We start from the raw sequence: 11,564 nt of genomic DNA, 5'->3' as shown, positions 1-11,564 counted from the left end.
ATGCCTATGGTTTCTACACCCATTACAATGCCATCTGCTGCTAAGGATGCATCTATAGCCTCATAGAATGTGTCTTATCACCAGTTGACTGAAGAAGGGAAGACTAGGGCCTGGCACTGATGGTTCTGCATGATACGCAGGCACCATACAGAAGTAGACAGCAGCAGCATTCCAACTTCTTTCTAAGACAACCTTGAAGGATGCCAGAGAAGAGAAATCTTCATAGTGGGCAGAATGCTGGGCAGTACACATGCTCACACATTTTACTTGAAAGGAGAAATGGCCAGATGTGCAATTGTTCACTGATTTATGGGTTGAAGCCAATGAATTGGCTGGGTGGTCAGGGTCTTGGAAAAAGCATGATTGGAAAATCAGGGAGAAAGACATTTGGGGAAGAAGTACGTGGATAGATCTCTCAAAAGGGGCAAAGGCTGTGGACTTATTTGTGTCCCATGTAAATGCTCATCAAAAGGTTGTGAGGAGCAGAGAATGCCTTGAGTCCGTGTGTAAAGAGTGGATGAAGTCCTGAGTGAGTGTGTACTGTTGACATGCCCATGTCAAAGTCCCAATGCCTCAGACCCAGGGATGGGAAACCAGCCCCTCTCTAGGACTCTGCGGCAGATTGAGACTGCGAGGTGTCCAGTCTGTGGACTGAACAACAACTACTGGATTCTTGACCTTTCTGTGAGGAGGCAGCCATTGTTGGACTAGTGGACCACAGCCTGTAAACCACTCTAATGTCCACACTTCCTAACATGGCCATGCTAATTAAACCTCCTTGCTTTGCCATTCTTCACTACTTGTCTTTAATCAGTGTGTTGGGAAGCAAATGGGCCTGGTCTAGTGTGCTGCTGTAGGTGACCCCTCTACAGTGTGGATTACAATAAAGGCTGCCTATGCTGTCCTCCAGGGTCTCGAAACTGCTTTTCTTGAAACCATACACTTGGGTCTGCTGAGTGATCTTTAACAACAGGGGTCCAAAAACTACACCTTAGACCATGCTAGCCTTACCATGCACTGAGCATGCATCACAAGAAGAGGCATGGAGCTTGATCACATATGCATAGACCTTCAGTCATCTCTCATGCCTTAATCACTCCCCAGAGAGGTGAATTTGAGTGTTAGGCTCCACCTCTGAGCTCAGCCACCTCGTAGTGAACTTCCTCTTGTGAAACTCTTAGTGATTGGAGGACTGGGGAGTGGGTGGGACAAGCCTAGTTCTGTAACAGTGGGGGTTGTTGGTACTGACCACCGTGCTGTCTCACAGAGAGACCCCTTCCATAGATCAATTCTCAGATCAAATCTGATTTGAGAAGAGTATCACCACCTGGTTCCAGAGCCACTTGGTCATCAAAGCTCAGCCTCTTTTATTTCTTTTCATCCAGACTCCAGGAATGGAGCTGACATCCCAAACATGATATGGGGAAGATAAATGTCATCCCCAAACCATGGCCTCCCACCTCCCGTGAGCTAATGTTGGCGGAGAGAGCTTTCTTGATAGGCTTGTCAGGGTGACCAAACCTTGAAGGACTTGATATCAAGGTATAAAGAAGTATTGCACGCATGACTTTCCTTCAGAAGGCTTTATTGATCTCTGTGTCCAGCAAAGAGCAGAATGTGGAGGGGTGAGGTGAGCCATCTGGGAGGTGAGCGCATGCACAGGGCAGCAGGTGGGCAAGAAGCCAGGACGAGGCTCCAAGAGCAATTCTCCAAGGGCAGGACAGCCAGCACAAATGAGTCAGGGGCAGTGGTCCTCTTAGTGCCGGGGCATCTGTGAGGACAGGGAGAGGACATGAGGCCCGAGGTTCCTGCTCTTGCCCTGTGCAGTCCACATTCTCCAATGCCCCAGGGCCTCGCCTCTCACCTTGGCTGGGCTTGGGGGGTATCTGCCCTTGTGGGTTTCTTCATTCAGTAGAGACCTCAGCAGGCAAGAGCGGCGGTGGGAGAAGGTCTCAAAGCTTTTCTTGCCATGGTAGGACCCCATGCCGCTGTACCCTAAATGAGAGGCCTGGTCAGGGCCAGGATTCCAACCCATCTTGTACTCACAACCCTCGTGAACTCCTTTTTCTGAGCCTCTCAGGATGGGGGGTTGGAGGAAGCCATAGCCAAACCATAGAGTGTCCCCTAGGCACCTAGGCCAGGCAGAAGAGTGCTCAGAAAGAGTGCTCAGAAAGAGTCTTATCCCAGCCATGCCACTAAATGGCTGTGTGACCCCAGGCTTAGGACCCTGTGAAAGGCCAGAGTAACGAGTGATCAGGACTAGGATCCCAGCACCTGACTTACCCACACCCCCAAAGGGCAAAGTGGGCACCGTGATGTGGACGATGACATCATTGGCTGACACGCCACCGCTTGATGTCTCTGCAATCATTTTCTTGATCACCTGTGTAGAAACCCAGGCAGCCACCTTGCACTCCTGCATTCTCCCCACCCTTTCTGATCGAGACTTGTGAGGGCAGAGCCCCAGTCACCAGCTCTGACATCCTCAGGCCCTGCAGCACCTCCAACCCTCTGCAAATACCACATGACCCTCAGCACTGTATGGGGAAACAGCAGGGATCCACAACCCTGTGGCAATGACCACCTCCTCCACAGCTCCAGGAAGAGCGAACTGTCCTGATCTTAGAGATAAGGCCAAGGAGGCTTCAGACAGGTTGAGAGACCTGCTCTAGGCCACAGTCTAATGAATGAGAAAACTGCAAACTTGAACCCAGGCCTGTGGATCCTTGGGTCCCCTTGGATGTGAGTGCTATGTCTGAGAGGCCAGGGAGCTGGGAAGGGGACACCTAGGCCCACCTTGTTGTTGTTGGAGAACACGTAGAGCGCCAGGGGCTTCTCACGCTGGTTGATAAATTTAATGGCCTCCTCCAAGCTTCGAACACACACGATGGGCATCACTGGCCCGAAGATCTCCTCCTGCATCACCTGGGACTGGGGGTCCACGTCCACGAGAATGGTGGGAGCTGAGGCAGGAAGTGAGCTAGAGTCTGTTTGTGCTGATCCACTCCCCAGTCCCCGACACACACACACACACACACACACACACACACACACACACACACACACACACACAAACACACACCAGTGCCAACATCTAGTTCCTGCTTCCATTCTTTTGCAAAAGAAGCCGCCAAGCTTACATGGGGGTGAAGACAAGACCTGAAGTGATCTTCTCATGCCCACCTCCCCTCAACCCCCATGTCCTAGACTCCGTCATGACAGACCATGGAGACATCTACAGATTAGCCTGCATGGGGGAGCAAGATCTAAACATTGAAGGGACAGCCATTACATCTGCTGGCCCCATGTGTCCATACCAGAACTCTCCTGCCTCCTTGATAACTGGAGACCAAAGAGGCTCCAACTGATGTTGCCCTAGCCAGGACATGGGGAGCTCCTCCCAGCCTGGCCTGCCTTGAGCTCTTGGGGCCTCTGCTGTCTCCATTACTGTCCCCTTGCACAGATTGGAGATGGAAGTAAAGCCCTTGCCTTTGCCTTGTGGGAGAGGTTTCTGGGGCTGTAGGGAAGGCAGGTATTGAGCACGTCTCTTCAGAGGGCCCCAAAGCTTTCTGCACGCCCATGTGGGAAAGCCTGCCTGCTGGGTATCCGTGCCCACTTTCTATGCACTTGCGGTAGACCCTGGCAGTCCAGACAAACAGGCAGCACTCTTAACGGCAGAGCACATACCTATGTATCGTGAAGCTGCATCCCAGGTACCTCCATGGGCTACTTTCTGGCCCTCAATCAGGCCTATGACCCGCTGGAAGTGACGGTCATTGATGATTCTCCCATAGTCACGGGACTCCTTAACATTTTCCCCATAGAAATCCTGAGAAGAGATGAGGTCTCAAGGAGGACTTGGCCCTGTCGTGGCCGTGACTTCCCAGCCTCTAGGAAGTGATTGCCTTTGGGTGGTGGGAATCTGAGTAGAGCTTTTCCCCCGAATTATACTTTGTACCCTTCCCAATTGTCTGCAGTGTGAGCACACTATTTCTTTCGTGAGTAGAAAAGTACCTAGTATTTCTCAAAGTCTTAGAAGTTGATTGAGGCAAAACACCCGCCCCTAGGCCTTACAGCTCCCTATTCCCATCTCAGGTCATACTCACTTTCACTGACTTTTTTAGCTTCTCCACGATTTGGTTCTGAATGGAGGGGTCGCAGAGGATGTAGTCTGGGGCCACACAGGTCTGACCACTGTTCATGAATTTCCCCCAGGCAATACGCCTGTGAAAATACAGTCTGTTAATCATGGGAGTTCCCTTGAGAATATCCACATGCTCAGGGGCAAGGTACTGAAGGCGGAGTGATGGAGGACAGCCCATGGGCTGGGTGCTGCCACGGTGGGTTCTTCTAAGCAACAGTTAACTTGCAGACACATTGATCAGCCCACCCAGCGCTCGCGCGCGCGCGCGCGCGCGCGCACACACACACACACACACACACACACCACAGTGGTTCCTGCAGCCAGAGGGTGTCAGTGAGGAAATTCTGAGGATATCTGGGGTGGGTGCTCTGTGACTTTGATCACATTCTCAGAGCCTTGCATAGCTAGGCGACACCTCTACATACATCCTTCCTTATATATGGGGTACAGGAATGGCCAGAGGCCTAACTAGTACGGATGTGAGTCCCATCCTGGGCTGTGAGTAAGTGCCCCTGCTTTCCTGGCTGTGCTCTCCAGATCTCAGATGGGATCTCCTGCAGAGGGGCAATGGGGCTCGGTAAAGATCTCCAGACCCTGAGTACCCCACGCTTGCTTTCCTTGAAGCATCTACTTGGAGCATCACCCCTAGTGATGCCCACAGAATCAGTGCCCTCTCGGGAGGCCCCCTCTAGGAAGACTTCTATGAATGGTGTCCCCCCCTTCAACTTCTCCCATCCAAAACTACAGGCTCCCTAGGGGCGGGGACCATCCTTCTTACTCGGTACAGTCATCAAGGTTGGAACCATCTTGTGTTGAAAGGTAGATAGGAGCCCAAGCCCAAGCCTCCTCACCGGCAGGCCACATCTAGGTCACAGTCCTTGTCCACGTAGCAAGGGCTCTTTCCTCCAAGCTCCAGGGTGACAGGGGTCAGGTGCTTGGCGGCGGCCGCCATAACAATCTTCCCCACAGCTGTGCTCCCAGTGTACATGATGTGGTCAAACCTCTTGGTAAGCACCTCCGTGGTCTCAGGGACACCCCCGTTGACCACTGGGTACAGCTCCTTCCAGCAAAGAGACAGAGGAGGGTCAGCAAAACCAAGCCTTTCCTCACTCCACACATAGCGTGCGCACTAGGGGACGGACAGCTCCCCAGCCCCTCAGCTCTGGACTTACCTGGGTACCGTAGCAGGTTACGTCATTCTCCTAGCTCAAGGGCTCCCTTTACCCTGTCCTTAGGAGCTGGTCTCCTCCCACCTGCTATAATAACCCACGGTCTCCCAAGCCTTAAAGACCTGACCCTCCATCATACTCTAGAGGGCGCCTCACCTTATCCAGGTACTGAGGGACCATTGTGGCTAGTGTGTCTGCCATGTTCTCACTCACTTCTGAGGGCTTGAGGACCACTGCATTTCCTGCAAAATACAAAGTCAGGGTCACTCTCAGGAGGCCTCCTCAAAGGCTCGTCCCACCCAATGACCAGGCCTAGAGACTCCGTTACGTCATCTGTACCTTTGGGAGGCAGGGGGGCGGGGCTAGGCACGAGTGCGTGCGGTGAGTGCACACAGGCATATGCTGAGAAACGTGGGTACACACATAGGAACACAGTGCAGGGGCACACACGGGTACACACATGAGCATCTGCTCTAGGTACACACACTGGCTCACACTTTCCGAGTGGCACCCCCTGCCCCCCCCCCAGCAGTGCTAGGAGACTGGGGGAGAAGAAAGGACACACACAGAGATACCCAGCCTGGAGGAGAGAGCAGCTCTGGCCTCTCCTGTCACATATTAGCGGAGAGTCCTTACCCTCACCCCCCACCCCCACCTCCACCCTACAGGTATATGGAGAGGCCACCCTGGCTGCCTAGCTACATGGTTTGGTCACCACAACCTCCTGTGACAGTCCCTCCAGACTGGAGCCCTCATACCTGCGGCAATGGCACCCACCATGGGCTGGATGGTGAGGTTGAAGGGGTAGTTCCAAGCACCTATGACAAGGACCACGCCCAGGGGCTCCGAGTGGATGTAGGATTCATCCTGCTGGGTCTGGTGAGTCTTTTCCACGGGCTCATCTGCAGCCCACTCTGGGAGTTTCTTGATTGTGGTGTCAATCTCCTCCAGCACATGCGCTATCTCCTCATTGTAGGCGGTCCATTCATTCTAGGGAGAGGCTCCGATGTGAACTTGAGCCAAGGCTCTGCTGCCTTGATGAGTTGGCTGTTCAACATGGGGTCCATAACAGGGGCGTGGGATACAGAGTAGGCACAGAGCTGAAGAATGGCCACTAGGGTAGTAAGAAAGGCCCCTCCTTCCCAAGGTTGAGAGGATGGGGTCCGTGTGAGGTGGCTGGGGGTACCCCAGGACCCAGAACTGGTAAAAGAATGAATAAAGCCAAGGCTGGCCAGAGGAATGGGTTTGAGGGTCATTGGTGAGGGCAGGCAAAATGCCAGAGCTACGGCACAGAGAGGCAGAAACTGAGACTGTTGGGGACGCCAGAGCCTCCTGGAATGGTCCGGGGACAAGAAAGAGGGAGCACAGGTGGCGAATATGTATCTCTTTCCTGAATTTTGGGAAGTCAAACGAATGAGTTTTCTCCATCTTGCTTTAAGGTGGGAAGCCTTAGGTGAGCCAACCCTGACCGGGCAGAGGGTGGGCACCACACGGAAGGTGGAAGCAGTCTCAAGTGAGTCCTGTCCTCAGAGTGAAAGGCTTGTGGATCTGGAGGTTCCTGATTTTGCTTAGAGCAACCGCAGGGAACAAAGAGGAAGGAAGAAACCACGCGGAGCCAGATCCCTCTGGAAAGCGGCCTTGCTGGTCCTGGATGTGCCGAACCAGATAGACCAGGGAGGGGCCGTCAGAGGGATAAGGCAGGTGTGCGGTGTGTGTGTGTGTGTGTGTGTGTGTGTGTGTGTGTGTGTGTGTGTGTGTGTGTGGTGGTGGTGGTGGTGGGGGTGGGGGTACTTGAAATATAGTCGATGAAGAAGCAAGACCATAGAGGGAAAGCGACAGGTGGCGGGAAGAAGACCCTGTCCGGAGGTGGTGGAAGGAGAGGGCGACCCTGCCAGCTTTGCCAATCCTTTCTGAGACTCACTTTCCCCTCTATAACATCGCCGCTGCAGGCGCAGTTTTTGCAGAGCAGTGCCGTCCTCGGTGAAGTGCTGGGCGGCGGGCAACGGATGCCCTACACTCAAGGCGCGACTGTCCCTGTGCCTGTTGTATCTGCTAGTCCCTTTTTGTAGCCGGCCCCCCAAGCCCACCCCGGGACCCGCACCTTGTGCAGATCGGAGGCCAGCGCCGCGGTGATCTCTGGTAGGTGCTCGGTGATCATGCGCCGCAGCGCCTCCAGTTGCTGGATTCGGAACTGCAGCGGGCGAGTCCGGCCTGAGTTAAAGGCCTCACGTGCCCGGTTCACGGCGTCACTGATCTTGCTCATTGTACCTGAAGATAGGGAGCATTTTGTTGCAGAGGAAGGAGGCTGGCCACATCCTCGGCTCCAGGCTGTGCTTTGGCACCAGCACGCTGGCATTGGCTCACCCCTCAGTGGTCCACCACTACGTTAATTTTGTTTGGATAAAGACCTCTCTTAGAGACTGGAAAATGCATTCCCGCTGGAAAGTCTCTCTTTTTTCTGGCTCAGATGGCTGGGCCTTCTGATGTCTTTAGACATCCCAGGTTGGATGGCACTAATCCACAGAGAGCCACACCCATCCTAAACAGAATTTGCCATAAGGTGGAAGGGGGGGCCCCTTCTTGGCAATTCTCCGGTCTGACCCACTTGCAAAACGGGACAGCTTCCTTCCCTGTAAACACTCCAGGAGCCTTGCAACGACCTTTTTGGATTAGGCTGGATGCATACAGACCATGATTCCACTCCCAAGCCAATTAAAGGAAAACTAGCACCAAAATTCCCACACACCCTTGCTGGCTACACCAGTGTGCTCGAATGTGCTGGTTGTCTGGCTAAGCTGAGCGAGGCTTAGACCAATGTGTCCACACCAGTGTGACACAGGCCAGTGCCAACAAAGATCTTTCAGGCTCTCAAGTTCTTGTGCAAAATTGCAGAAGTGATTTCTGCTTCCAGTACAATAAAGAAGCTGGCAAACTGGGGTGACTCTTGGAGGGGAGCGGGGAGGGGCATACAACATGGACTTGACCATATCCAGAAGAAGCCTCTTGAAAGTATTTGTAGGGGTTGGGAAATGGCCCAGTGGTTAAGAGCATGCACTTCTCATTCAAAGACTCACATTGCCTTCCCAGCCCCTCACCTGTTAACTCCAGCTCCAGGGGGGTCCCATGCCTTTGTAGGTACTTGCACTCACATGTGTGTGTGCACACACACACACACACATACACACACCACCACACACACATGCACACACACACCATACCACACACATACATACACACAGAGATACACACATACACATAATTAAAAATAATGAAAATAAACCTTTACATTGAAAAATATATAATTAATTTTTTTTTTAAGTAAGGATTTGCAGCCCTGGAGGTCTGAGTAGGAGTTTCTAGTAACTGCAGCTCCTTAGGGAGCAACAAGAAAGTGCTTACTGTTAGCATGTACCAGACATCCTGGGGACAGCCTAGCACCGCAGCCTGAGGCGGCTTAAATGAACCCAGTGGCGTGGTGTAGTGGATTATTTAGAAATAAGATAGAGAACTATGAAGCACATTCACAAAGGCCCTGCCTGCCACACATGTGTCCTGGGGAAGAAAGAAACATGTCACCCAAACAACAGGTGTAGTGTGCATGCATGAGTTAAAGAAATGTGAGGGAACCCCAGTGTGAGGGGGGGCAGCCACTGAGGGAGTAAAATAATCGGTGAGCTGTCTCTCTCTATCCCCCTTCCTCTTCCCCTCCCCCTCCCTCTTCCCCTCCCCCTCCCCCTCTCTCCCTCTCTCTCTCTCTCCCCCCTGTCCCTCTCTCTCCCCCCCCCTCTCTCTCTCCCTCCCCCCTCTCCTTCCCTCTCTTTCCCTCCCCCCTCTCCTTCCCTGTCTCTCCCTCTCCCAGGGTCTGTATCCCTACCACTGAACCACACCCCAGCCGCGCGCTGTTGCTTTTCATTTTTCATTTTTTCACGGCGTGTGACATTTTGCAATGACCTCGTTTTCCCGAATGTTTGTCGCGTCTTTGAGTGGAGAATACACGGTCGTGGTACGACACTGAACAAAGAGGGAACAGATAAAAACACTTCCCCTTCTCTTCCCAAGAAACTGTCATTTCTGCCACACAGAGGCCCACTGATGCCAATCCCTCACAGTCCTTCCAGAGATATTCAGCCCAGCACTGTATAACATTTAACACTGGAGTGTGGAAGAAGTTATTCCATTGTACAGAAATACAGCAAGTTCCCCCGCCCAAGCCCATCCCCCATATAATATTACATAACATTAATATTTGATGATGTTAGACATGGGTGCATGAACATGCCTGATTTTGTATTCAGATTCCTTACCCCACCTCCCTCACCCATAGGCGTCAAACCTTAGACTTCCCACCCTGGGGAGAGGCACCCTGTTGGCATCCAGGCTTCAATCTGGACATGCCATGCCCCATTCCTTAGGATCCACCAGGGCAATTCCTTCATTGGAATTCTTGGTCTGGCCAGCCTATGGGCCAGGTCCTTCCTGCTGGCCACAGCTTCATCCATGCAACCCTGCAGCAAGGTTACACTTCCCTTCCCACCCTTGTGGTCTAACCAGAGCCACACAGCCTCAGTCACAAATCACCAAGGTAGAGGACCCACGAGGGGAAGAGCCTCATGTGAGCGGGACTGGTCTAAGCTCACCCCTCAATGTCATCTCCCAAAATGAATGGTCTTGAAGAAGCTAGGTCCCTGGGCCTCCTCTGTGAGCCAGTGAACCACAGTGCTGTTCACAGAGTTACTGAAGGATGGGTGGAAACACATTGGATGCTGCACCTGGCACCTGAATGGGACACAAACTGGGTTTCCTCTCTCAGAACCAGCCCACCTTGTAGGTTATACCTGCCTTCTAGACATATTCCGCTCCCCTCTCAGTTCTCATAAAACCTCCATAGTAGAGCTGGTGAGATGCCTGGGTGGGTAAAGTAGTTGCTTTGAAAGCATGAGGACCTGAGTTTGGATGCCAAGAACCCATAACAAGCCAGATGTGGTAGCACATTTCTGAAACCTCACAACCCCTGCTGAAGGATGGGAAACAGAGACAGGAAAACCCCTAGAACCCCACAGGCCGGCTATCGTGGTGGATCTGGATAGTAGTCAACAAAAGAGAGTAGACCCTGCCTTGACCAAGGTAGAAGATGGGGAGTGACAACCAGAGCTGTCTACACACACACACACACAGACACACAGACACACAGACACACACACACACACACACACACACACACACACACACACGAGAGAGACAGAGACAGACAGACAGACAGACAGACAGACAGACAGACAGACAGACAGACAGAGAAAGGTAGAGAGACAGAGACAGATTGATTTTTTAAATACAATTTTTAATTGATTTTAGTGCTCAGAAAGAAAGGTCAGTTATGTGTCTGTTCCACAGATGAGGAGGGTAAGGCTGAAAACCATTCAACATGCCACCTCTGCCCACACAGGTGACAGGCACTGAAGCCAGGCTTTGAACTCACAAGCGTCTCTCTCCAAGGTACGAGTACTCAGCTACACAGCCCCAATGCCTTTTCTAGGGAGCAGAGAAGCTTGACTGTGCACACCAAGAGCTCTCCCCAAGAAGCCACCTTTTTTTGTGTTTTGTGGGTCTCTGGGACTTTCTTGGTCCAGTGTTGCAGATGACAGAGTTCCAGAGATCTGGTGCACCCAATCAGGAAACGCTGGCCTGGCAGGGTCTGGACCAAATTGTCCTCAGAATGGATGAAAGCCTCGGATTCTCAAGACCCTTTCAAGCAGGCTGTACTTACATGCTCGCACCTAAAGATGAAGTAAAGACAATGGGTAAAGATTACCTTCTGCACAGCCTCCTCCAGCAGCTGGAACTCCTGGAATGAGCAAGATCCAAGAGAGGACACATTTAAAGACCCTCCTTCCCGCCCACTTGGTCTCTCGAGTCCTTGCCCAGGAAGTTTGCGTGATGAGCTAAAACAATATTCAAATGTGGGTGCAGCTTAATCCGGACCTCTCCTCCATAGAGGTTTGGAAGATTAAGTCGCGGGCTGTCTGTTTTGTTCTGTTCTGAACTGCAAGATGGGCCTGTGAAAGTTTGTGTGGGCTCTTAGCCAGCCCTTGAAAGAAGCCTGTGTTTGCCCTGGGCGTGGGGGCCATTGAGTGATTCAGCATGGCATACACTTTTGCCAGATGCTGCTCCAGGAGTCCTCTGTTATGTAAGGTCTACAGCGGGCAAGCTACAGCCACTCGGTGTGCACACAGAACCCAGAAAACGCACGTCCA

The 11,564-nt window shown here is 52.4% G+C and overlaps 1 protein-coding gene across 1 annotated transcript; it reads right to left on the bottom strand.

Moving 5' to 3' along the window:
* Window positions 1–1,568: 1,568 nt before the first annotated feature.
* Aldh3a1 (aldehyde dehydrogenase 3 family member A1) lies at window positions 1,569–11,260 on the bottom strand. Its single transcript, XM_015992491.3, has 11 exons — window positions 11,123–11,260; window positions 7,415–7,581; window positions 6,072–6,303; window positions 5,470–5,555; window positions 4,996–5,204; window positions 4,107–4,224; window positions 3,688–3,829; window positions 2,797–2,963; window positions 2,284–2,383; window positions 1,865–1,995; window positions 1,569–1,771 (listed from the first exon to the last, which is right to left on the bottom strand). The coding sequence occupies exons 2-11, from the start codon at window positions 7,574–7,576 to the stop codon at window positions 1,757–1,759; spliced, it is 1,362 nt and encodes a 453-aa protein (XP_015847977.1). The 5' UTR covers window positions 7,577–7,581; window positions 11,123–11,260; the 3' UTR covers window positions 1,569–1,756.
* Between the last annotated feature and the right edge of the window lie 304 nt (window positions 11,261–11,564).

The sequence above is a fragment of the Peromyscus maniculatus genome, chromosome 8 (assembly GCF_049852395.1).
Source record: "Peromyscus maniculatus bairdii isolate BWxNUB_F1_BW_parent chromosome 8, HU_Pman_BW_mat_3.1, whole genome shotgun sequence".
In the NCBI taxonomy this organism is placed as follows: Eukaryota; Metazoa; Chordata; class Mammalia; order Rodentia; family Cricetidae; genus Peromyscus; species Peromyscus maniculatus.
The sequence above is the reverse complement of the archived record's forward strand: the minus strand, read 5'-3'. Positions and strand labels throughout refer to the sequence as shown.